Source organism: Petromyzon marinus, chromosome 39, assembly GCF_048934315.1.
Source record: "Petromyzon marinus isolate PM22_M1 ecotype Great Lakes invasive population chromosome 39, UKy_Petmar_22M1.pri1.0, whole genome shotgun sequence".
Classification (NCBI taxonomy): Eukaryota; Metazoa; Chordata; class Hyperoartia; order Petromyzontiformes; family Petromyzontidae; genus Petromyzon; species Petromyzon marinus.
In genome coordinates, this window is record NC_133705.1 from 6,260,525 (window position 1) to 6,284,565 (window position 24,041).

The window sequence follows — 24,041 nt, forward strand, 5'->3', positions numbered from 1 at the left end:
CGAGTTTATCCGAGTTTTTTTTTATTTCATAGATGCCGTGTTACTGAAATGGGACGCTCGTCTGGGTTTTAGAGGGGAGAGGGAGCGCGCAGGAGGATGCTGCAGGGAGGGCGGCACGGGAGGAGGAGGAGGAGAGAGATATCGGCAGAAACAGTGAACAGCAGCGGTTCCAACCGGGGATGTCACAACTCCCACCCATCATCATCAGCACCACCACCACCACCATTCACAATCATCACCGCGACGACCATCATTACCATCATCGTCATCGTCACCATCATCGTCGTCATCATATATATACTTTATTTCGTTTTTTTTACACAAAAATAGATTTTGCTATTGAGTTGATATATTTTTTTTTAATCCCCACGTAACCCCCCCCCCCCCCCCCGTTTGTTAAACTCAATTAACGCCTCTCCTCATCTCGTCACCAGCTTAAGTTCTTTTGTTTTCTTTTTGGCAAAATATTTACATTTATAACCAATAAGCGAAAACACCCCCCCCTTCCTCCACAACAAACCCTCAACACACACACACACGCCACACACACACACACCCCGTGTAGCCTTACAGACTGCTTGAGGGGCGGCACGTGCTGTTAGCGAGCACCTATTAAGGCCGGCAAGGCGCACCTAGAGAGGGGGGGAGGTGGTGGCGTGACCAGCACCACACCCCGCCCGGCCGCCTTTGTCTCTCACACAGTGCCGATGTTTTTACTCCGCACTGGGTACTCATTTAAGGCTGAGTCGACCTTGAGAGGCGGTCCAGGCCAGTTCTAGACGCCACTTCTGCCATGGCCGGGGAATCGAACCCAGTTGAGCTAGGTTTCCTAGTGCAGTGTGCCAACCGTTGCGCCACCGCTCCCCCCACCCTCCCACCTCAAGACGCACAAAGACACATACACATATACACACGTAAATCCACATACACACACGAATACAGCTTGGCCACACAGACTGAAAGGCAAAAGCAGGTCCCCATTGTCTTAAGAGCTGGGCTCCATCACCACCATCACCACCATCCTCATCATTAAGGCACGCGTGTGCTCGCGTCGGCAGTGTATACATGTCACGGGAGCGGAGACACGTGTACACACACACACACGTGCGTGTGTACACACACACACACGCGCAATGCACACGTGTACACGCACGTTGTGTGTACACGCGTACGTACGTATAATTCACCATCAAATGCATGTGCACAGACACGCACAGTATACTGACAGGTAACACGCGCACACAGATTTAGTCACGTTTTGACATACACGCGTGTACTGATGTGTACACGCGTTTAGTCTTGCAAGTGCTTTTTAGCGAGTGCGCGCACACACACACACACACTGACACACGTACACAAAGACACCGTCTCACCGTCACACGTTTTACACGAATGGTGCACACACAAACGTCACAGGCGGGACACACACACACACGTACACCTGCGTACACACTTGTAAACACGCACGCACGTACACGGACAAAGATCACCCTTGCAGTCTTTAACGGACTGCTGGGGCAAGTGCTGTTAGCATGAAGGCTGGCACAGTGCACCTATGAGGGGTGGGTGGCCAGCACCACGCCCGGCCGCCTTTGTCTCCCCGGTGCTGATGTTTAAGGCTGAGTCGACCTAAGACCGGTTCAGACGAACTTGAGTGGCCGGGTTTGTGGCGCGGTGCGATAGCCACTGCCGACACGGATGTACAACACAGATATTCTCACAAGCGCACGTATACATACGCGTAAACAGTTGCACACGCGCGCACACACACACGCGTGCACACACACACGCGCACACACAAAGACAAAGATCCCCCATACAGCCTTAACAGACTCTTGGGGCAAGTGCTGTTAGCGAGCACCTATGAAGGCCGGTAACGGTACACGAGGGGGTGGGTGGCCAGCACCACGCCCGACCGCCTTTGTCTCCCTAGTGGCAATGTTTACACACCGCACCAGGTACTCATTTGAGGCTGAGTCGACCTAGGGGAGGCCCGGGACCGGTTCAGATAATCGTCACTGGTGTTGGCCGTGAGCGGGAATCGAACCCGGGTCGCCAGGTTCATAGCGCAGCGCGCTAACCGCTACACTATCGCTCCCCACACACGTGTACACACACACGTGCACACACACGTGTACATACACACGTGTACACACACACACGTGCACACACACACACACGTGCACACACACACACACGTGCCCCGCCGCACGCGCCTCTATGGCTCTCGTCTCGTTTTCCCGCCAAAGCGCCAACAGTGGTTTCCGTGCCCAAAACTCTCGCCTCACGCGAATCTGGCTCGCGTTCACAACACATACATAGTATTCATAGATATCTGTGTAATAGAATAAGGTATCTTATAACGACAACATTTATAACATTTACCTCACTTAAATACAATAGCCGCCCCTTGTTGCTAGGCAACGCAGGGGCCACGCGACACGGCCGCCATTTTACATGTTTATGCTGCTTCCATTAATTGTCGCGTCTGTGGTTCTTGTAGCTTTTAAGCTGTCTCTTTGTTGTCGGAATTATTATGAAATAACAATGATTACCATTTGAATTAGTTTTGTTGTTGGCTTAATTACTGGGAGAGATAAGGTATCTTGGTAAAAGCAGAAAAGGGAAATGCTGAGGCTGGTGTCAAAGGTGTTAATACAGATCGGCCTTCTCTTACGGGCCTTGTCTAGGGTCAGGGGTAGTGTCTAGCGTCATCAGCAGAGTCATGGGTAGAGTCTCGAGCCAGGGGTAAAGTCATGGGTAAAGTCTCGAGCCAGGGGTAAAGTCGAGGCTGTGTGTAGAATCTCGATCCATGGGTAGAGTCATGGGTAAAGTCTCGATCCATGGGTAGAGTCATGGGTAGAGTCTCGAGCCAGGGGTAAAGTCATGGGTAAAGTCTCGAGCCAGGGGTAAAGTCGAGGCTGTGTGTAGAGTCTCGATCCATGGGTAGAGTCATGGGTAGAGTCTCGATCCAGGGGTAGAGTCATGGGTAAAGTCTCGATCCAGGGGTAGAGTCATGGGTAGAGTCTCGAGCCAGGGGTAAAGTCGAGGCTGTGTGTAGTCTCGATCCAGGGGTAGAGTCATAGGTAAAGTCTCGATCCAGGGGTAGAGTCATGGGTAGAGTCTCGATCCAGGGGTAGAGTCATGGGTAAAGTCTCGATCCAGGGGTAGAGTCATGGGTAGAGTCTCGAGCCAGGGGTAAAGTTGAGGCTGTGTGTAGTCTCGATCCAGGGGTAGAGTCATGGGTAGAGTCTCGAGCCAGGGGTAAAGTCGAGGCTGTGTGTAGAGTCTCGATCCAGGGGTAGAGTCATGGGTAGAGTCTCGAGCCAGGGGTAAAGTCGAGGCTGTGTGTAGAGTCTCGATCCAGGGGTAGAGTCATGGGTAAAGTCTCGAGCGAGGGGTAAAGTCGAGGCTGTGTGTAGAGTCTCGATCCAGGGGTAGAGTCATGGGTAAAGTTTCGAGCGAGGGGTAAAGTCGAGGCTGTGTGTAGAGTCTCGATCCAAGGGTAGAGCCATGGGTAAAGTCTCGATCCAGGGGTAGAGTCATGGGTAGAGTCTCAAGCCAGGGGTAAAGTCGAGGCTGTGTGTAGAGGCTCGATCCAGGGGTAGAGTCATGGGTAGAGTCTCGAGCCAGGGGTTAAGTCGAGGCTGTGTGTGGAGTCTCGATCCAGGGGTAAAGTCATGGGTAAAGTATCGAGCCAGGGGTAGAGTCATGGGTAAAGTTTCGAGCGAGGGGTAAAGTCGAGGCTGTGTGTAGAGTCTCGATCCAGGGGTAGAGTCATGGGTAAAGTCTCGGTCCAGGGGTAAAGTCGAGGCTGTGTGTAGAGTCTCGATCCAGGGGTAGGGTCATGGGTAAAGTCTCGAGCCAGGGGTAAAGTCGAGGCTGTGTGTAGAGTCTCGATCCAGGGGTAGAGTCATGGGTAGAGTCTCGATCCAGGGGTAGAGTCATGGGTAGAGTCTCGAGCCAGGGGTAAAGTCGAGGCAGTGTGTAGAGTGGGGATGAGAATCTGGATCCCCGTGCGGATTTGACTGCTGCCGCTCTAAAGCAAAAACGTCGAACGCTGCTACTGCGTAGCTACACAGGCAGGACGACGCTGGCGGTGGACAGGTGGTCTCCACCCGTTCCCATCTGTCCACCCGCGTCCACCTGCATGTGAGGGCGGCGTGCAAGTGTCTCTACATGTTTGTGATCTTGTCTGCCCACCTGTGTGTAACCGTGCATCTGAAGACATTTGTCTGCGCTTTGACTCTGCACGTCTTTGAGAGCGTACACCTGTGCATGTGATGTGTTCCGGCTGAAAACACGCGTGTTCCCGCGCGCTGTGCCTGCGTAACCTGACCCACCCCCAAGCAAATGTGGAATGTCGGCCCCAACCAAGGGCCAACGGCATCCAACCACGTGCCAGCGGCATTGGCTGCTTTACGCGGACGTTTGTGTTCCCGTGTGTACCTGTGTATGTCTGCACCAACTTGTGTGTGTTCCTGTGTATCTCGGTCTACGTGTGTGTGCGTAATCCTGCGTGTGTACCCGTGTGTGTGTGTGTGAACACCTGCGCGTGTACCCGTGTGTGTTGTGTGTGTTCTTGTATCCGGTCGGCAATGCGACTGGAACCACCACCGCACGGAGCATCGGCGGGGTTTGCCGTGATGAGGACTGAATTGTCACCGATCATTGCATCGTGCTGCTGCTGCGGCTGCTACTGCCGGTGACACCAAAGTTCAGGCGAATAATTCGGCCCAAGGTCGACGCAGCTCTTGAGGCTGCTGTTACCGCCGTTGTTGACGTTCAGCGCTGCGAGCGTCACGGTCGGTCGGCGTAGACTCTGCCGATGTTGCCACGTCGTCGTCTGTATCGAGACGGCCGGCGGCGACGTTGTCGTCTGAACGTCGTCGGAACTGGAGAGGCGCGGCGTCTCCTGTCGGGTCAAACTCGAGTCTCGGCGCCGCACCGCGGCAGTCCCCCGGCAATTCCACGAAGACCAAAAACACAAACCGAGATGACGACCACCACCACCACCACGGGAGGGCTGGGCCCGGAGCCGAACCCGGAGCCCACCGCGGGCTCTTAAGGTGCATGAAACCCCTCCCCCCCCCCCAGCCCCACCACCAACGTTGACTCCACCGCCACCGGCTCCCCCAACACTGAAACGTGTCCTTCACCGGGAGTCCAACTCGTACCAACGGTGGTGGGGGGGGGGGTCTCGGGGTTGGGAGGGAGAGGGGAGGGGAGCAGCAAGAATCCGTGGGCCAAGCCTCGCGAAGGCCTCGTCGGATGAAGGCCGATGGGCGAGCCGGCTGGGCAAAAGAGGGCCGAACCGGTCTAGGCGCGGCTTAGACCGGGCCAGACGGGAACGACGTAGGCCCGGCGTAGGCCCGGCGTAGGCCCGGCGTAGGCCCGGCGTAGGCCCGGCGTAGGCCCGGCTAAACCCAGCGCAGGCCGCACGGCGCCCTCCCGGCTCCGGCCACGGGCGACTCCGGGTCCCCGTTCATCGAGAGTCCGGAATCGTCGTCGTCTGACGAGGCGGCGCCGCCGCTGCCGCCGCCGCCGCCGCCGCTGGAGCTGCGCTTGCGCGGGAACCCGAGAGGTGCCGCTGGGGGCTCCGCGTCAGGGCTCTGGCGGGGGGCCCCCGCCACGGGCCCCGCTTCGGGGCCACGAGTCGCCGGCGAGGGGCGGCCCGCGTCGCCCGCGTCGTCGGCCAGGGGCGCCCCCCCTCCACCCGCGGCGCCGGTGGGCCCCTCGCCGGTGAGCCCCGCGCCGCCCTCGGGCGCGTCCAGCACCTGGTACTTGACCTTGGTGTTTGTGATGGCACCGTGCTTCTGGCGCAGGTGCAGGCGCAGCTGGCTCTTGTGGCGGAAGTGCAGGTCGCACGACTCGCACTGCCACACGCACGGACGAGCGAGCGAGTCAATGAGCGAGTGAGTGCACGAGCGAGCGAGCGAGACAGCGAGTGTAGTGCGGTGAGTATAGTGCAACGAGTGTTGTGGCGAGGAGTGCGGCGGGCACGGTGGCGAGTGTGCTGGGACCCACGTGATAGGGCTTCTCTCCCGTGTGGATGCGGATGTGACTCTTGAGCGTCTGCAGGTGACGGAAGCGCGTTCCGCACGTCTCACACGGGTACGGCTTCTCCCCCGTGTGGATCAGCACGTGGGCCCGCAGGTGAGCCACCTGCACCACCACCACGACAACCACAACAACCACGCAGGTGAGCCACCTGCACCACCACCAGCACAAGCACGCAGGTGCGATGCTTTAGACAATTGTCCCCGCTGCTGTGGCTTAAAAATCTGGTGTGTCCGGAGTGTCTCGTCGCAGCAGGGGTATCAGGAGATGCTGTCGCAACCGGCTGTGTCGGGGTCAACAGCTTCAGTCGCAGAAGATGATTTGGGGAGAGTGCGTGGTCAGGTGAGTGCGGGTGAGTGAGTGCATATTAGGTGAGTGCGGGGTGAGCGAGTGCATGTTAGGTGAGTGCGGGGTGAGCGAGTGCGGGGTGAGTGAGTGCATATTAGGTGAGTGCGGGGTGAGCGAGTGCGTGTTAGGCGAGTGCATGTTAGGTGAGTGCGGGGTGAGCGAGTGCGGGTGAGCGAGTGCGGGGTGAGCGAGTGCGGGTGAGCGAGTGTGGGTGAGCGAGTGCGGGGTGAGCGAGTGCGGGTGAGCGAGTGCGGGGTGAGCGAGTGCGGGGTGAGCGAGTGCGGGTGAGCGAGTGCGTGCGCGCCTCACCTGGACGAAGCAGGCCCCACAGGTGTCACACTTGTAGGGCTTCTCCCCCGAGTGGATGCGCGTGTGCGTCTTGAGGTTGGCCGGCCGGTTGAACTGCGCCCCGCACACCGTACAGCGGTAGGGCTTCTCTCCTGCTGGGTCATCGGGGCACGGGGTCACAGCCAGGGTCACGCTCACGCCTGGGGCGGCGACGGGGCGCCGCGCTGGGCGCCGTGCCAGGCTAGGTGTTCGCCCGCGCACGTACGAGCGATTTTTTTTTTACGGAGCCGTGGCTAGACCGGTGCCGGGCTGTGTGCCGGGATAGGTGCCCGCCCAAGCGAGCGACCGTACAGTGCCTTGGTTATCCCGGTGCCAGGCTACGTGCCCGCGTGAGTGTACAGCGGCGCGGTCACCGTGCCAGGCTAGGTACCCACCGGAGTGCACGGTGCGGTGGCTGGAGAGGTTGCCTTTGTAGCGGAAGGCGGCGTGGCAAGTGTCGCACTTGTAGGGCTTGTCGTCGGCGTGGATGCGGGCAATGTGGCGTCGTAGGGCGCCCTCTTCGGGAAAGCCCAGGCCGCACGCGCCGCACGCGCGCACGCACGTGGGGTCTACACGCGGTGGGGGAGGGGGGGGTGGACACACACGTGTGAGGCTTGCCGGTCTCAGTACGAGTCTATGGGCCTCTTGTGTGTGGGCCTACGGGTCTCCGAGTACGTGGGTCTATGTGCGTGAGCCTGCTGGTCTCCGAGTATATGGGTCTTTGAGTATGTGTGTCTGTGTTGAGTTTATGGGTCTCTCAGTCTGTGAGTACATGGGTCTCTGTATGTGTCTGTGGGTTTCCGTGTGTGTCTGTGGGTCTTCCGTGCGAGTGAGGAATCGTGACCCCGAATCGTGATCAGATTCGCCCCGTCTCGCTCGCTCGCTCCCCTTCTCACCGTGCGGCCCGTCGTGGCTTGGCGAGTTGGTCAGGCCGGGCGACATGGCGAGGCCTGGTGAGCCGGCGAGGCCGGGAGAGGCGGCGTGGCCGTCACCTTCTGGCGGGGGGCTGTCGGCGCTGTGGGCCACGGGGAGGCCCAGCTCGGGCCGCTTGAAGCCCCCCGATTCCTCCTTGAGCCTGCGTCGCCACGGGAACGCCGCGCTCGTTAACACGGCCACGGAAAACCCGAGCGACTCCTCCCATGAACTATATATTAAATGTTCACTGAAATCTTTAACTTGACTGCAGGAATTCATATTCTTTGGGTCTTTCGGTAAATTCACAAAGACAGGTTGAAAGAAAATAACAAAAAAATGCGACGTTTTGATCACGACACAAGCGATCGTCATCAAGAGGATGCTATATATATATTAACATACTTGTCAACCCCTTATCAGTGCCCTACCGTATTAGAGACCAATTCAGACCTTATTGGTCACCCCATGCCCGTATAAATCTCACCGTTCATGCTACAAAGTCCCATCACAAGGGAGAAACATAAACAAAGACACAGGTATATATTAACCATGTAAGGTCCCATTGAGCTGTGTGGCTCTTTTTCAGAAACGACCTGGCCATCACGAATGACAGCCCTACGAAGTGGCTTATCATGCGGAAATTTATAGCGGCCAAATACGCTCTAAACGCACGATGTTGACTCTCAATGTGGAGGGAAAAACCGGGGGGCTCTGGAGAAAAATCCACGCGACGACAGGGAGATGTGGCATCGGGGGGGGGGGGGTCAAGGTGACGACGGCACCCCACGCACCTGTCCACCAGCTGCTTGAAGTGCGTGAGTTGGTGGATCCCGGAGATCGCCGCCGACGGCGGTGCCCCCCACTCGCCCGCTGGCCCCCTCGCCTCCGACCCCCCCTCCAGCTTCATCACGTCGAACGCGGCCACGCAGGTGGCGCGTGGCGGCGTCGGCGAAGAGGAGGCGGGAGTAGAGGCGAGGGCCGAGGAGGAGGGGTGAGGCGGTGGCTGGGCCACGGCGCTGCCGACGATGGGGCCCAAGTCCCAGGGGAACAGAGCCGGGGCCCCCTCGTCCCTCCCGTCCCTCCCGCGCGGCGTCACGGGGGACAGCGTGGTCATCACTTTGGCCTCCGGCGTCGGCGAGAGCCGGGTGGGCGGAGTGGAGGGCGCCGCCGCCGCCGCCGCGGCCGCCGCGGCAACGGTGGAGGGGGGGGTGGGGGGGCAGGCGTCCCCGCCGCCCGCACCGCCGTCCGAAGTGGGCGACGAGGAGGAGGAGGATGGGGAGGACGGCGGGGAGGACGAGGTGGACGAGGTGGACGTCGTCTGCACGAGGAACCGTCGCTTCTTCCAGTTGCAGGACTTGACCTGGCCGCCGGCGGGGGCCACCTCCCGGTGGCCGTCAGGAGGGCTGCTCGGCTCCGACACCCGGCGGGCGGAGGGGGCGCCGGGGGGCCCCGCCCCCTCCGAGGGCCCCTCGGCCGCGGGGCCTCCTCCGGAGGGGCTCGCGGGGTCTGCGGCGGCAGGGGCCGGGGCGGAGGCCCAGCGGCGGGGCGCGGCGGGAGGAGGGGGGTCCGGGAAAGTGAAGCGAGGGGGCGGGCCCATGGGGTGGTGCTGCTGCGGCTGCTGCTGAGGCGGTGGTGACGGGGGACCCCGGAGGAACAGCGGCGGGGGAGCGAGGGGGCCCCCCAGGGGGAACCCCGGGTTGATGCCGCACAGCAGCGTCGGGGGGAATGAGCCGTGGATGTTGGGGTCCAGATTGCGGAGACGTTCCGGCAGAGCTTGGGGACTGTGGGGACACCACGGGGACACGCGGGCGTCAGCAAGACGGACGTCCCGTTAACTCACTCGTGCTCTCGCTCTCTCTCTCTCACTCTCTCCACAACTCTCACTCTCTCTCTCTGTCCACCACACTCGCGCTCTCATTCTCAACACGCCCTCAACGCTCGCGCTCTCTCAACGCTCTCCCCCCTCACCTGTCGAGGAAGGCCTCGCAGGTGCGCACCACGTGCTCCATGTGCAGGTAGCGCGCGGCGGCCATGACGCCGAGCACGGAGTCGAGGGAGAGCGGCAGGCGCGACGTGTACATGAAGTCCAGCAGCACCTCGAGGCCGCACGGGTCCACGCCGGGCAAGGGCAACACCCTCGTCCCGCCGCCGCCGCCGCCACAGCCGGCAGGGCCGCGCGACTCCGCCAGCACGCTGTAGAAGAACCCGCTGCGCGACATGCGCGTGCCGGGAGAAGCAGCGACAGTGGCGGGGGGGGGGGCGAGAAGAGAGATACAGGGCATGGGGGTCAGAGGTCGTCGACAATTCTCAGAGGAGGTGCCGGTGATTGTGATTTCAGCGGTGGTGGTGGTGACGCTGATGATGGTGGTGGCGTGGTGCTGGCCACCCACCCCCTCGTGTACCTTGCCTGCCTTCATAGGTGCTACTCGCTAACAGCACTTGGCCCAACAGTCTGTCAAGGCTACACGGGGGTCTGTGCCGTTGTTGAAGGCGGCGGTGGTGGCCGTGGTGCTGAAGGAGATGTAGTTGCAGGGCGAGTGTGTTGCCCTCCCTACGCTACTCCCACGGCTCTACCCTCGCCCATTCGAATAAACTTCAACTGCCCCCCCCCCCTCACCTCACCTCTAGCACTGCCCCCTGTTCCACCCCCACCCCCTTTTTCCCTGTGCCCCCCTTCACCTCCCTCTCACGCACAGTGCCATTTCCGTAACCCCCCCCCCCTCCCACCCCCAGTTTCCGTGACCCCCTCGCCCCCCCCGCCCCGCCCCGCCCTCCCCTCCCGCACCTGCACGCGGCGAGCACGGCGCTGTGAGCGGGGAAGTCTCGCCCGCCGGCGCGCAGCGTGACGTCGGTGAGGGCGGAGCGCGCTCGCAGCTCCTGCAGGTTGCGCAACACGTCGCGAGCGTGCTGCGTGAACTCCCGCACGCTCTCTGGCCCCGCGCAGCCGGCGCCGACGTCGTCGCCGCGAAAACCGCCGGGGTCCCCGCCGTCGCCGAGGAAGCCTCCTCTGTCGCCACAGAAACCGACTTCTCCTCCGTCGCTGGGGCAACCGCGACGTGACGCCATTGCAAGTGGCCGCCGGGGGGGGGGGGGGGCGGCAGCGAGAAGGCGAGGGAACTGGGATGGGGGAGGGGGGGGGGTGGTGGAAGTCCGAATACTGTTGGGTTGGAGGGGGGGGGGAGCAGGTACAGGTACGCACGGACACACGCACGCACGCACGCACAGCGACGCACGCCGTTAGACACGGACACTTGGTAGGGATTTACCCCCACGGGCTGCTGCGGAGAGTGCTGTTAGCGAGCGCCTATTCAGGCTGGCACGTCGCATCTATGGGGGGGGGGGAGCGGTGGTGTTGGCCAGTGGTGGGGTCATCGCCAGTTGCGGTGTTTAGCTGCTGCGCCAGGCACTCGTTTACGGCCGAGGGCAGGCCCAGGAACCACCAATGTTGGCCGTGGTCCGGAATCGAGCGTTGCTGGGTATCGGGGCAAAATGTGCCAACCACTACACCCCCCAATCACACCACACCTTTACCGGCTCCACACAAGTCCACCACACACACACAAACACGTCAAAAAATATCCCCCCCGTGTAGCCTCGACAGACTGTTGGGGGCAAGTGCTGTTAGCGAGCAGCACCTATTAAGTCCAGCACGGCGCACGAGGGGGTGGGTGGCCAGCAACCGCGCACGGCCGCCTTTGTCTCCCCGGTGGCGATGTTCACCCATCGCATCGGGTTCCCGTTTGTGAGGCTGAGTCGACCCAAGGGAGGGCCAAGACCGGCCCAGATGTTCGTCACCGATGTTGACCGCGAACGGGAATAGAGGTCGGGTCGCCGGGTTCGTAGGGCAACGTGCCAACCACACACCACAGTGGTATGGGCCACAGTGCAAGGAATTTGTCCGATTACATACCCCCACATCACCCCCCCCCCCGCACCCCCACCCAACCCCTCCCCTTGGCAGCCCACCACCTGTGGCATCCAAACCGAGAGCCTGCGGGGGGCGCTGCAGCACGGGGAACAGCCCGGTCGAGGGGAGGCCCAGGACTGGTTCAGACATTCGTCACTGGTGTTGGCCGTGAGTGGGAATCAAACTCGGGCGACTGGGTTCATAGCGTTCTAACCACAACACTCCCCCACGTTAGCCAACTACTACCAACACGAGTGTGACCCTAGCTCATCAGTACCACTAGAGGGAGTAGCTCACCCACTCGAGCCATTGCCTGCGTAGCTCAAGCTCAAACCCTGCCCCCAGAACACCAACTTACAACCATAACCGCAACCCCTACATCTCACATTTGCCCCAAGGCCTGACCTGTCACCCCCGACCTCTTAATGCCACCCCTCAGGCGCACTGCCAGCCCTGTCACCCCTGACCTCTCAACATCACCCCTGACCTCTCAACATCACCCCTAACCCATGTCACCCCTGACCTGTCAACATCACCCCTGACCTCTCAACATCACCCCTAACCCATGTCACCCCTAACCTCTTAACATCACCCCTGACCTCTTAACATCACCCCTGACCTCTTAACATCACCCCTGATCTCGTAACATGACCCCTAACCCATTAATATCACCCCTGACCTCTCAACATCACCCCTGACCTCTCAACATCACCCCTGACCTTTTAATATTACCCCTGGCCACGCAAGGTCAGCCCTGACTTGTCCGTGCCACCTTAAGCCCCGTCACCCCTGACCCCACCCATCTCTCTTTCGCGAGACCACACGGGAGCTAAATTTAGACAACATTGAGGGCAGAAGCAAGGCGGGGGGGGGGGAAACGCGGAGATCTTTATTGGAGTTCAACCGTGAGTGCAGAGCGCGTGGCGCGTCTCGGGCGCCTTCATCGTCGTTGGGTAATCGGCATCACCGTGTCATCAGCACTACTGTGCCACCACCACCAACACGAGAGTAATTAATAATTGGTGGGAGACCTGTAGCGTGGAGTCGCAGCAGTGGTATTGTTGGGCGTCGGCGCCGTGTGCATGGCCGATGTTGAAGACAGTGGTGACGATTGTAATGGTGGCGATGATGATGATGATGCTATTGATGATGATGATGATGTTTGTGCTGATGATGGTGGTGGCTCGGGGATAGGAGGCAAGGTCGGCTGTGAAGTTCGCCTTTATGAGTGACGATTCCGATTATGCGGAGAGTAGCGATGGTGGCTGGGCCGTTGCTGCAGGGCCGGAAAAACCAACTCATCATCAATTACCGGGGAGACAAAAGCGGCCAGGCACGCGTCTGACCCCCCCCCCCAACCTCCCCGCGTCCCTCCCCCCCCCCCGCACACGCCGACCTTAATAGGTGCTCGCCAACACCCCCAGGGAGAGACAGTCACAGGGAACACGATGTTCCTGCCAAGTAGCACAGCCCATTGCTCATTAAAGACACTCATTAAGGAGTCACGTGAGGGGAGAGGAGGAGGAGGGGGGGGATACGTTGGCAATCACCTGTGTGTATGTACCTGGCCTACGGGCTATCCGTATAGAAGTGACAAAAGTTCCACCCCCCCCCCACCCTTGTCCTGTGTAGCCAGCCCTCACACAGGCTGTATGGGGCAAGTGCTGTTAAAAGCAATCACCCAATTCGATGTTCAAGTTGATTTTGCGTTAGCAGGTGAGAAGCTCTTCAGAGGAGGGGGTAAACCCAGGAGGAGATGAGTCTCAATTCGCAAGAGTGGCCTGCGGCAAGAGCCTCTTGCCAGCAGGAGGCGATGCTTGCTGCTGCTGCTGCTGCGTCTGCTGCGTATAAAGCCCAGGAGAGTCATTTGCGGTGTCGCTTTCGCATACGGACAATTTGTGGGGATTTTTGGGGGGTTATTGGTGATGCGGCCAGGAAAAAAAAATAAACCGTGGCAGGCCGCCTTTGTCTCCCCGGCGCCGATGTTTTCACACCGCGCCGGAGGTACTGATTACTCGTTTGTGGTTGAGTCGACCTAGGGGGAGGCCCAGGCCCAGTTCAGATATTCTTCGCTGATGTTAGCCGTGAACGGGAATGTTGAGTCTGGCAGTGTTTGTGGTTGGGAATAGTGTGTGTGTGTGATGTGTCAGTATATCTGTGTGCCAGTACATGTGTAAAAGTAATAACTGCCTAGAAAAGACTTGTACACCACAAACCCCTGGGAGCCAAGTATGAACATAGATCCTGATCTCTAGTTTCAGTTTAATCAAATTATAATTAAGTAGCTCCCGGCACAGCACACGGGGGGGGGGGGGGGTGGGCGGCCAGCACCACGCCCGGCCGCCTTTGTCTCCCTCGTGACGATGTTTACACATCGCACCAGGTACTCATTTGGGGCTGAGTCGACCTTGGGGAGGCCCAGGATCGGTTTAGATAATCGTCGCTGGTGTTGACCGTGAGCAGGAATCGAACTCGGGTCGCTGGGTTCAGAGCGCAGTGCGCTAACCACGATGCTACTGCTCCTCCCCACACATACACACACACACGTACTAACTCAGCCACCAACCCATACCCTACACAAACAAATAACACCACCCCACACACACAAACCCCCACACACCCCACAACCAAGCCTCCCTACCCTCCTTGTGGTGGCAGCGTGACCTGGCACGAGGAAGCGTTCGTGTAGCGTTACACACGTGTGTGTGGTGTGAGTGATGTGTGTCTCGGGTGTGAGTGGTGTGTGTGGGGTGAGGGTGTGGTGTGTGTGGGGTGTCTGTGTGTGCGGGTGCGTGTGTGAGGTTTGAGTGGTGTGTGTGGGGTGTGTGCGAGTGGTGTGCGTGGGTGGGGTGTGTGCGAGTGGTGAGTGTGGTGTGTGTGGGGTGTGTGTGTAGTGTGTGTGGGGTGTGTGGGGTGTGTGAGTGGTGGGTGTGTGTGGGGTGTCTGAGTGGTGGGTGTGTGAGTGGTGGGTGTGTGTGGGGTGAATGTGTGGGGTGTGTGTGGGGTGAATGTGTGGGGTGAGTGTCGTGTGTGTGTGGTCTGAGGTGTGTGTGTACGGTGCGTGAGTAGTGTGTGTGTACGGTGCGTGTGTGGTGCGTGCGTGCATGTGTTATGTACATAGTACATAGCATGTGTATCGTGGCGTGCAGAATGTGGTACGTGTGCTATGCGTAGTGTGCGAGGCGTGTGTACCGAATCTATCTATAGCGCAGCTCTGTAATCGTCACCCCCCCCCCCTCCCCCACTGTGGCGAAGATAATTTGGGGGGGGGGGCCCACCGAAGATAATTTGGGGGGGGGGGGAGGGGGGGGTTGGCCCACCCTGCCCCGCCAACGCCACCACCAAAACATTCAAACGATGAGCGGTGGTGACGCGACTCTGCGTGTGTACGGGCCCCCCCCACTGTCGCGGTTCGGATCCCATCGGTTTGCCTCCTCCCCACCCCCCCACCACCACCAGCCCTAGTTAATACTGCGGGGGATGTATCCACCGCGGGGATGTTTATCAACCGCGGAAAGGCGAGCGGGACTCGCACAGGGGAACTTGACGTTATTCGCCACGAGCGAGGCGGGCACGTTCCACATTATTGTTGGAAAAGTTTTAAAAAATGCCAAAGTTTGAACCAAAAAAATAATTAAAGTTGGGGGGAGCGGGGGGGTGGAGAGATGAGAAAAACAGACAAACAATGCAGCTGCATCAGGAGCAATAGCACTATGTAACACGATTTCTGACCCTGGGTGGTGTTATTTTTTTAATTGCTTATGCCTTAAAAGTACAGAAAATTGCTACAAACTTTGCCTCTGTGACCAGGACTTTATGTGAAGGAATGACACAAATGCACACCACGTTTTCTCAATGAAAACAGGTGCATTTCTAAATATCACTGTCCTGGTCACAAAATCAAAGTTTGTGGGGAATAATAGCCCATTTTCTGGACGTTTGAGGCATTAGCAATTAGGAAATAACACATTACCCAGGAACAAAAAAAAGTTTTTTTTGCGACAGTGTTATTAACCCCCCCACTGCCAATGGAAAACGTGGCAAGACCCTCCTGCAGAAAGTGTCATGAGACTCGGGCAAGGTGGGGGGGGGGGCTTGGGGGGCGTGAACATGCGGAACGTGAAGAGGCACTTCTGGAAGCAAACCCAGCGCTAGCAGCAGCAGCGGTGAGTCGCTATTTGATTATTTATAGACTACTACAGTCGCTCACGATGTTATAGACTGTGTATGGCTGCGTCGGTGGTGGTTGTTATTGATTTATTATTTGTGCACTCACGATCACGAGTTCTGATTTAGGGACAGACCGAATCGATAAAAAAACATTATTTATGGACTGTATGGCCACCGTGATAGCGATTACAGAATTTTTAGATTGCATTGTTGGCTAGACTGTTTCGTGTATTTTGTTATATATACTGTAATGGTTAATTTATAGACTGTATTGGTATATGTATACAGTACTGTACGATTCTTACTTATAGACTGCATGGCAATTAATTATTAATTTATAGACTGCGTTGCATGCATTGACCGCATGTATTTTAACGTATGTACAGACTGCATGTATTATCTTACTTTAGAAATTGAATTCCTGTACTATTGATTGTAGACTGTGTTGTGCCAGTACTGCACGGTAACTTCACAGGCTGTGCGTGTATGGCTGCGGTGCGCGGTTCTAATCTCGGGGAAGCAGCAAGGGATCGTGGGGGGCAGGGGGTAGTCTGGGGCTTGTTCCGGAAAACACTCACCACTCACCCTCACACCGCTCCCCCTCACCCTCACCACTCACCCTCACCACTCACCCTCACCACTCACCCTCACCGAGTCCTCACACCACTCACCCTCACACCACTCACCCTCACCACTCACCACTCACCCTCACACCACTCACCCTCACACCACTCCCCCTCACCCTCACCACTCACCCTCACACCACTCACCCTCACCACTCACCACTCACTCCACACTCACACCATATACAAAGCATACACACCATACACACCACTCACTCCCTATACATAGCACACACACCATACACACCACACATTCCACACTCACACCATATACATAGCACACACACCATACACACCACACATTCAACACTCACACCATATACATAGCACACACACCAAACACCACACATTTCACACCCTATACATAGCACACACCATACACACCACTCACTCCATATACATAGCACACACACCATACACACCACACATTCCACACTCACACCCTATACATAGCACACACCATACACACCACACATTCCACACTCACACCATATACATAGCACACACACCATACACACCACACATTCCACACTCACACCCTATACATAGCACACACACCACACTCACACCATACACATAGCACACACACCATACATACCACGCACACACACAGCATACACCCCACTCACACCATACACCACAGCACACACTCCACTCACACCATACACCGCACTCACACCATATACCCCACTCACACCCACCGTACACCCCATTCACACGAACCATAAGCACGCCCGCAATAACACTCCGGCTGATACACCCCCGCACACACACAAACACGTACACATTCTACCACACACACACACGTCAAACACATGCACCACACACATCATACACGAACCCTGCACACGCGCACGCTGCACGGACGCTAAAGGAAAAGTCGGGTGAGATGCATAGGGGGAGAGACGCGGGGAGACGCGTGGAGACAGGGGGAGACGCGGGGAGACAGGGGGAGACGCGTGGAGACAGGGGGAGAGACGCGGGGAGACGCGTGGAGACAGGGGGAGACGCGGGGAGACAGGGAAAGACGCGTGGAGACAGGGGGAGACGCGGGGAGACAGGGGGAGAGACGCGGGGAGACAGGGGGAGAGACGCGGGGAGACAGGGGGAGAGACGCGGGGAGACGCGTGGAGACAGGGGGAGACGCGGGGAGACAGGGAAAGACGCGTGGAGACAGGGGGAGACGCGGGGAGACAGGGGGAGAGACGCGGGGAGACGCGTGGAGACAGGGGGAGACGCGGGGAGACAGGGGGAGAGACGCGGGGAGACAGGGGGAGAGACGCGGGGAGACAGGGGGAGAGACGCGGGGAGACGCGTGGTGACAGGGGGAGACGCGGGGAGATAGGGGGAGAGACGCGGGGAGACAGGGGGAGAGACGCGGGGAGACGCGTGGTGACAGGGGGAGACGCGGGGAGACAGGGGGAGAGACGCGGGGAGACAGGGGGAGAGACGCGGGGAGACGTGTGGAGACAGGGGGAGACGCGGGGAGACAGGGGGAGAGACGCGGGGAGACAGGGGGAGAGACGCGGGGAGACAGGGGGGGAGACGCGGGGAGATAGGGGGAGAGACGCGGGGAGACAGGGGGAGTAACGCGGGGAGACGCGTGGTGACAGGGGGAGACGCGGGGAGACAGGGGGAGAGACGCGGGGCGATAGGGGGAGAGACGCGGGGCGATAGGGGGAGAGACGCGGGAAGACAGGGGGAGAGACGCGTGGAGACACGGGGAGAGACGCGTGGAGACACGGGGAGAGACGCGTGGAGACACGGGGAGAGACGCGTGGAGACAGGGGGAGAGACGCGTGGAGACACGGGGAGAGACGCGTGGAGACACACGGGGAGACGCGTGGAGACACGGGGAGAGACGCGTGGAGACACGGGGAGAGACGCGTGGAGACACGGGGAGAGACGCGTGGAGACACGGGGAGAGACGCGTGGAGACAGGGGGAAAGAGACGCGTGGCCAGACACGGGGCCAGATACGGGTTTGAGACAGGGGGTGTTGAGACGCGTGGAGACACGGGAGACACGTGGAGACACGGGGGGAGAGACGCCAAGGTGGGACGCGTGTAGAGACAGACGATACGGAGAGAGACGCGGGGGGAGAAAGAGCGAGAGACGCGAGGATATGTAACGAAGGGAGGAGAGAGGAGATACGCCAGAGGCGGCAGGGCTCCACGAGAGGAGAGAGACGGAGGGGGGAGTGCTGAAGCGCTTGAAACAGGGAGGAGAGCAGGACAGTGTGGGACACAGCTACGCACACAGCGAACCGCACATACTCTGAGCCTCCCTGTGTCTCTGTCACCCCCACTGTGTCTCTGTCACCCCCACTGTGTCTCTGTCACCCCCCCCGTGTCTCTGTCACCCCCCCCCGTGTCTCTGTCACCCCCCCCCGTGTCTCTGTCACCCCCCCCCGTGTCTCTGTCACCCCCCCCGTGTCTCTGTCACCCCCCCCCCGTGTCTCTGTCACCCCCCCCGTGTCTCTGTCACCCCCCCGTGTCTCTGTCACCCTGTGCCTCTGTCACCCTGTGCCTCTGTCACCCCGTGTCTCTGTCACCACCCCCCGTGTCTCTGTCACCCAGTGCCTCTGTCACCCTGTGCCTCTGTCACCCTGTGTCTCTGTCACCCTGTGCCTCTGTCACCCCGTGCCTCTGTCACCCTGTGCCTCTGTCACCCTGTGCCTCTGTCACCCCGTGTCTCTGTCACCCCGTGCCTCTGTCACCCCGTGCCTCTGTCACCCCGTGCCTCTGTCACCCTGTGCCTCTGTCACCGTACCGAGGCGTCTCTCGCCGCCCGCGTCTTTCTGCGTCTGTCCATGTGGCACTCTGTCTCCCTTCGTGTCTCCCCCCGTGTCGCTCTCTCTCCCACCCCGCGTCTCCCACCCAGTCACCCACCCCGCGTCTCCCACCCCGCGTCTCCCACCCAGTCAACCACCCAGTCACCCACCCCGCGTCTCCCACCCAGTCTCCCACCCCGCGTCTCCCACCCCGCGTCTCCCACCCAGTCACCCACCCAGTCACCCACCCCGCGTCTCCCACCCAGTCACCCACCCAGTCACCCACCCCGCGTCTCCCACCCAGTCACCCACCCCGCGTCTCCCACCTCCTCCTCCTCCCCCACGCCGCTGTCTGTGTCACTGTGACCCTGCCGCGCGCCGCGGAATCCGCGCGCGCTGACGTCACCCGGCAGGAGACATCGCGTGCACAAACACACAGAGCCAAGTCACCCACACACACCCACTCCTCCCTCACCAACACTCACCAACACACACACACCCACTCCTCCCTCACCAACACTCACTCACCAACACACACCCACTCCTCCCTCACCAACACTCACCAACACACACCAACACTCACCAACACACACCCACTCCTCCCTCACCAACACTCACCAACACACACCAACACACACCCACTCCTCCCTCACCAATACTCACTAACACACACCCACTCCTCCCTCACCAACACTCACCAACACTCACCAACACACACCCACTCCTCCCTCACCAACACTCACCAACACACACCCACTCCTCCCTCACCAACACTCACCAACACACACCAACACTCACCCATACACACCCACTCCTCCCTCACCAACACTCACCAACACACACCCACTCCTCCCTCACCAATACTCACCAACACTCACCAACACACACCAACACACACCAATACACACCCACTCCTCCCTCACCAACACACACCAACACTCACCAACACACACCCCCTCCTCCCTCACCAACACACACCCACTCCTCCCTCACCAACACTCACCAACACACACCAACACTCACCAACACACACCAACTCCTCCCTCACCAACACTCACCCATACACACCCACTCCTCCCTCACCAACACTCACCAATACACACCCACTCCCTCACCAATACTCACCAACACTCACCAACACACACCAAGACACACCCACTCCTCCCTCACCAACACTCACCAACACACACCCACTCCTCCCTCACCAAAACACACCCACTCCCCCCTCACCAACACTCACCAATACACACCCACTGCTCCCTCACCAACACTCACCCATACACACCCACTCCTCCCTCACCAACACTCACCCATACACACCCATACACACCCACTCCTCCCTCACCAACACACACCACCCCCACCAACACTCACCCATACATCCTCACCAATACATACATACACACCCTCACCCATACACACATCCTCACCCACCCTCATACGGGCCATCACCCACAAACCCATACACTCTCGCAAATAAACTCCCATCACCTACACCCGGACTCTCAAACCCCCATTTGCATACATACAGACACACACACACGCCTTGTGTGCGTGTGCTCCCCCATACACTCCCCGACTCGCCCACACGCACGCAAGCAAGATATGCCCGTTATAACACGCGACATTTTCCATTATATAACCACACATCAGCCACCGCACACATCACCCACCACACACATCACCCACCACACACATCACCCACCACTCACATCAGCCACCGCACACATCACCCACATCACCCACCACCCACATCACCCACCAACACGTCGCGTTATGCAACAACCCTCCCGCAACGCAGCGAATAAAACTAGGGTCCTAAACACCACTAACGAGGGCCCTAAACACCACTAACTAGGGTCCTAAACACCACTAACTAGAGTCCTAAACACCACTACCCAGGGTCCTAAACACCACTAACCAGGGTCCTAAACACCACTAACCAGGGTCCTAAACACCACTAACCAGGGTCCTAAACACCACTAACCAGGGTCCTAAACACCACTAACCAGGGTCGTAAACACCACTAACCAGGGTCCTAAACACCACTAACCAGGGTCCTAAACACCACTAACCAGGGTCCTAAACACCACTAACTAGGGTCCTAAACACCACTAACTAGGGTCCTAAACACCACTAACCAGGGTCCTAAACACCACTAACCAGGGTCCTAAACACCACTAACCAGGGTCCTAAACACCACTAACTAGGGTCCTAAACACCATTAACCAGGGTCCTAAACACCACTAACTAGGGTCCTAAACACCACTAACCAGGGTCCTAAACACCACTAACCAGGGTCCAAACCACCACTAACTAGGGTCCTAAACACCACTAACTAGGGTCCTAAACACCACTAACCAGGGTCCTAAACACCACTAACCAGGGTCCAAACCACCACTAACTAGGGTCCTAAACACCACTAACTAGGGTCCTAAACACCATTAACCAGGGTCCTAAACACCACTAACCAGGATCCAAACCACCACTAACCAGGGTCCTAAACACCACTAACCAGGGTCCTTAACACCATTAACCAGGGTCCTAAACACCACTAACTAGGGTCATAACCACCGCTAACTAGGGTCATAAACACCACTAACCAGGGTCCTAAACACCATTAACCAGGGTCGTAAACACCACTAACCAGGGTCCTAAACACCACTAACCAGAGTCTTCAACACCCTACCTAGCCAAGGTCCAGTCCCGAGATAACGACAGCGAATTATTAGGGCCAACATAACTCTCAAAACCCATAACTGCAGACTACACGCAAACACACCTGTAATACTCAAAATCCCACCACCAGACACACACACACATGAACCACAACACGCGAATCTTCTTACGTTCGGAAAAACAACACACGCACACTACACTGCAAGGGGGAGAGAGTCCACATTTTAACATGCGTCACACATCAATGCCCGCCGACCCTCCTCGCCATGTCTGCAGCCTCGCGCAAACTTTACAGTCACCAAAGCCCCCCCCCAAAAATCTTTCCCCAACACCGCTAAGAACCCCCCCCCAACACTCAAAACCCTAAACAGTCAAACTAACGTCCTGAATGGCCCATCAACAGGCGGTGGAGGTGCGGAACCAGAGCAAACACAACTCAACAAATAAATTAAGACGTCACTATATCCACGGGAGAAAAACTTTTAAAGAGAGAGAGAAAAACATTTTTTACGTGACATTGATAAAAAGCCCCCCCCCCAAGCCGAGACTAACTCGGGGGGGGGGGGCACATCACGGCGACAGAAATTCTGGAGAACCAGGGAGCTCAAACCCAAGCCAGGTCCGAAAATCCACAAAAACACTCCCATCATCTCAAACTTGCAGTCTTCCAACAATAACAAACCCTCCGCCGCCCGCCCACCCACCACCAACCCCAACCGAGAAAATTTAAGATATTAAACGTTCATAAGAAAACTCGGCAAATAAAAAAATGTAAACTTTCACAATTTAAACCGTGAAAAAACTCGATATTTACGCATCATACGGTGGATTGAAAGCGTTTAAGCCCAGCGCGGACGGATTGCGCGGTAAAGCAGCGACTGCCCACCCCCCCGACTTAGTGGGGGTGAGCAAGAGCCACCCCCATCGCCGCCGCCGCCACCACTACCATCATCATCATCACCACGGTCCCGACATCACCTGGGTTCCTGGAAGCGCTGGGCGGTCCTCTCTCTTCCCCGAATGCGTCTCCTTCTGAGAAAGTGGCGACGCGCAGTTCTCAGAACCAGCTCCGGGCGAGCCCATCGCGAGGGCCGCTGGGGGGGGGGGAAGCACCGGACGAGTCTAACTCGAGCGGGAGACGGCGCTGGCCGACGCCCCCATGCGCCGCCACTGGTCGATATCCCTTGAACGAGGCCGTTGCACCCCTCGGATGGGCGAGGCCGGTGGTGTCGCCCGCTCGTGCGGGCTACGAACACCCCCGCGGGTATTTCACGGTGGTTCGCTCTACTTGGAAAAACTCGAAAACAGCGAAGCAGGGTCACGTGGTCCGCGGGGGCGGGGTATTGGTGGGTGGGGGTGGTGGGGTGGGGGGTGGAGGGGCGGGGTGGGGTGGGAGACACGTGCTCTGGGTGCGTGTGTATGTGGGATGTACGTCTGTCTGTGTGTGCGTGTCCCTACAGCCACACTTCTCCGTGGCTTTGAAGTGCACCTAGCCTGGCACAGCGCGGTGGACACGTCGCCGCCGCTGTTGATAAATGTACACGAGTGAATGTAATCGAATGTGCGTCCTGTATATTAACGAAGGGCACACACGTGTTTTTATTTGTGCGCGTGTGCACATACGTACGTTGTGCATATACACACGTGAACGTATATGTACACGTGCTCTGTATGTATAAAGGCGTGAGGGTATACACGTGTGAGCGTACGCATGCATGTGTCTGTGTATACGTGTGTAGATGCGTACACATCTACACGTGTTAGTGTGAAGGTATGTGAGCATACGTGTACACGTGCGTAACGGTATACACGTGTAGCTGTGTAACACGCGTGTCTGCGCGTACACACACACACACACACGTGTGTACACGCGCGCGTGAGAACATATGTACATCTTCACTCACACACGCGTGTACACGCACACCTTGTGCGTACACACACCTACACACGTGTGCACGTATACACACGCGGTGTACACACGCGCGCACACCTGTGCGCGCGTGTGTATTCCGTGTCGGTGTGTATACGTGTACAACACACTCTCACACACACACACACACGTGTATATATTAGTACACACACGCGTGTGTATGTGTGTGTACACGTGTAGGTGCGTGTACACGCGTGCGTGTGTGCCACTGTACACTCTGCCTACCCGTGTCAAATCCCGTCTGCCCCTGCCCCCGCTGTTCACACGCGCGAGCTGATTGGCCACTCTCACCCCTCCTCCCCCTCCCCCT

The 24,041-nt window shown here is 58.3% G+C and overlaps 1 protein-coding gene and 1 long non-coding RNA gene across 5 annotated transcripts in view; one reads left to right on the forward strand and one right to left on the reverse strand.

Annotated features, from left to right (window-relative positions):
* LOC116950533 (uncharacterized) lies at positions 1–23,075 on the reverse strand. 3 transcript variants are annotated; one of them, XM_076072860.1, is made up of 9 exons: positions 22,780–23,075; positions 10,436–10,767; positions 9,619–9,858; positions 8,442–9,431; positions 7,632–7,810; positions 7,131–7,304; positions 6,718–6,851; positions 6,028–6,165; positions 1–5,876 (listed from the first exon to the last, which is right to left on the reverse strand). In XM_076072860.1, the coding sequence occupies exons 1-9, from the start codon at positions 22,882–22,884 to the stop codon at positions 5,421–5,423; spliced, it is 2,748 nt and encodes a 915-aa protein (XP_075928975.1). In that variant the 5' UTR covers positions 22,885–23,075; the 3' UTR covers positions 1–5,420. The 3 variants fall into 3 exon arrangements, with proteins under 3 accessions (XP_075928975.1, XP_032824280.2, XP_032824279.1); XM_032968389.2 differs by having other exon boundaries at positions 6,718–6,848; positions 22,780–23,074; XM_032968388.2 differs by having other exon boundaries at positions 10,436–10,807; positions 22,780–22,889.
* The window catches only part of LOC116950532 (uncharacterized), an 18,095-nt gene continuing 9,004 nt past the window's right edge, over positions 14,951–24,041 (forward strand). The window contains exon 1 of one of the 2 annotated variants that reach the window (XR_012946397.1): positions 14,951–15,723. This is a non-coding gene — a long non-coding RNA (uncharacterized LOC116950532). The remainder of the gene's footprint in view (positions 15,724–24,041) is intronic. The other variant, XR_004404039.2, reaches the window with a different exon arrangement.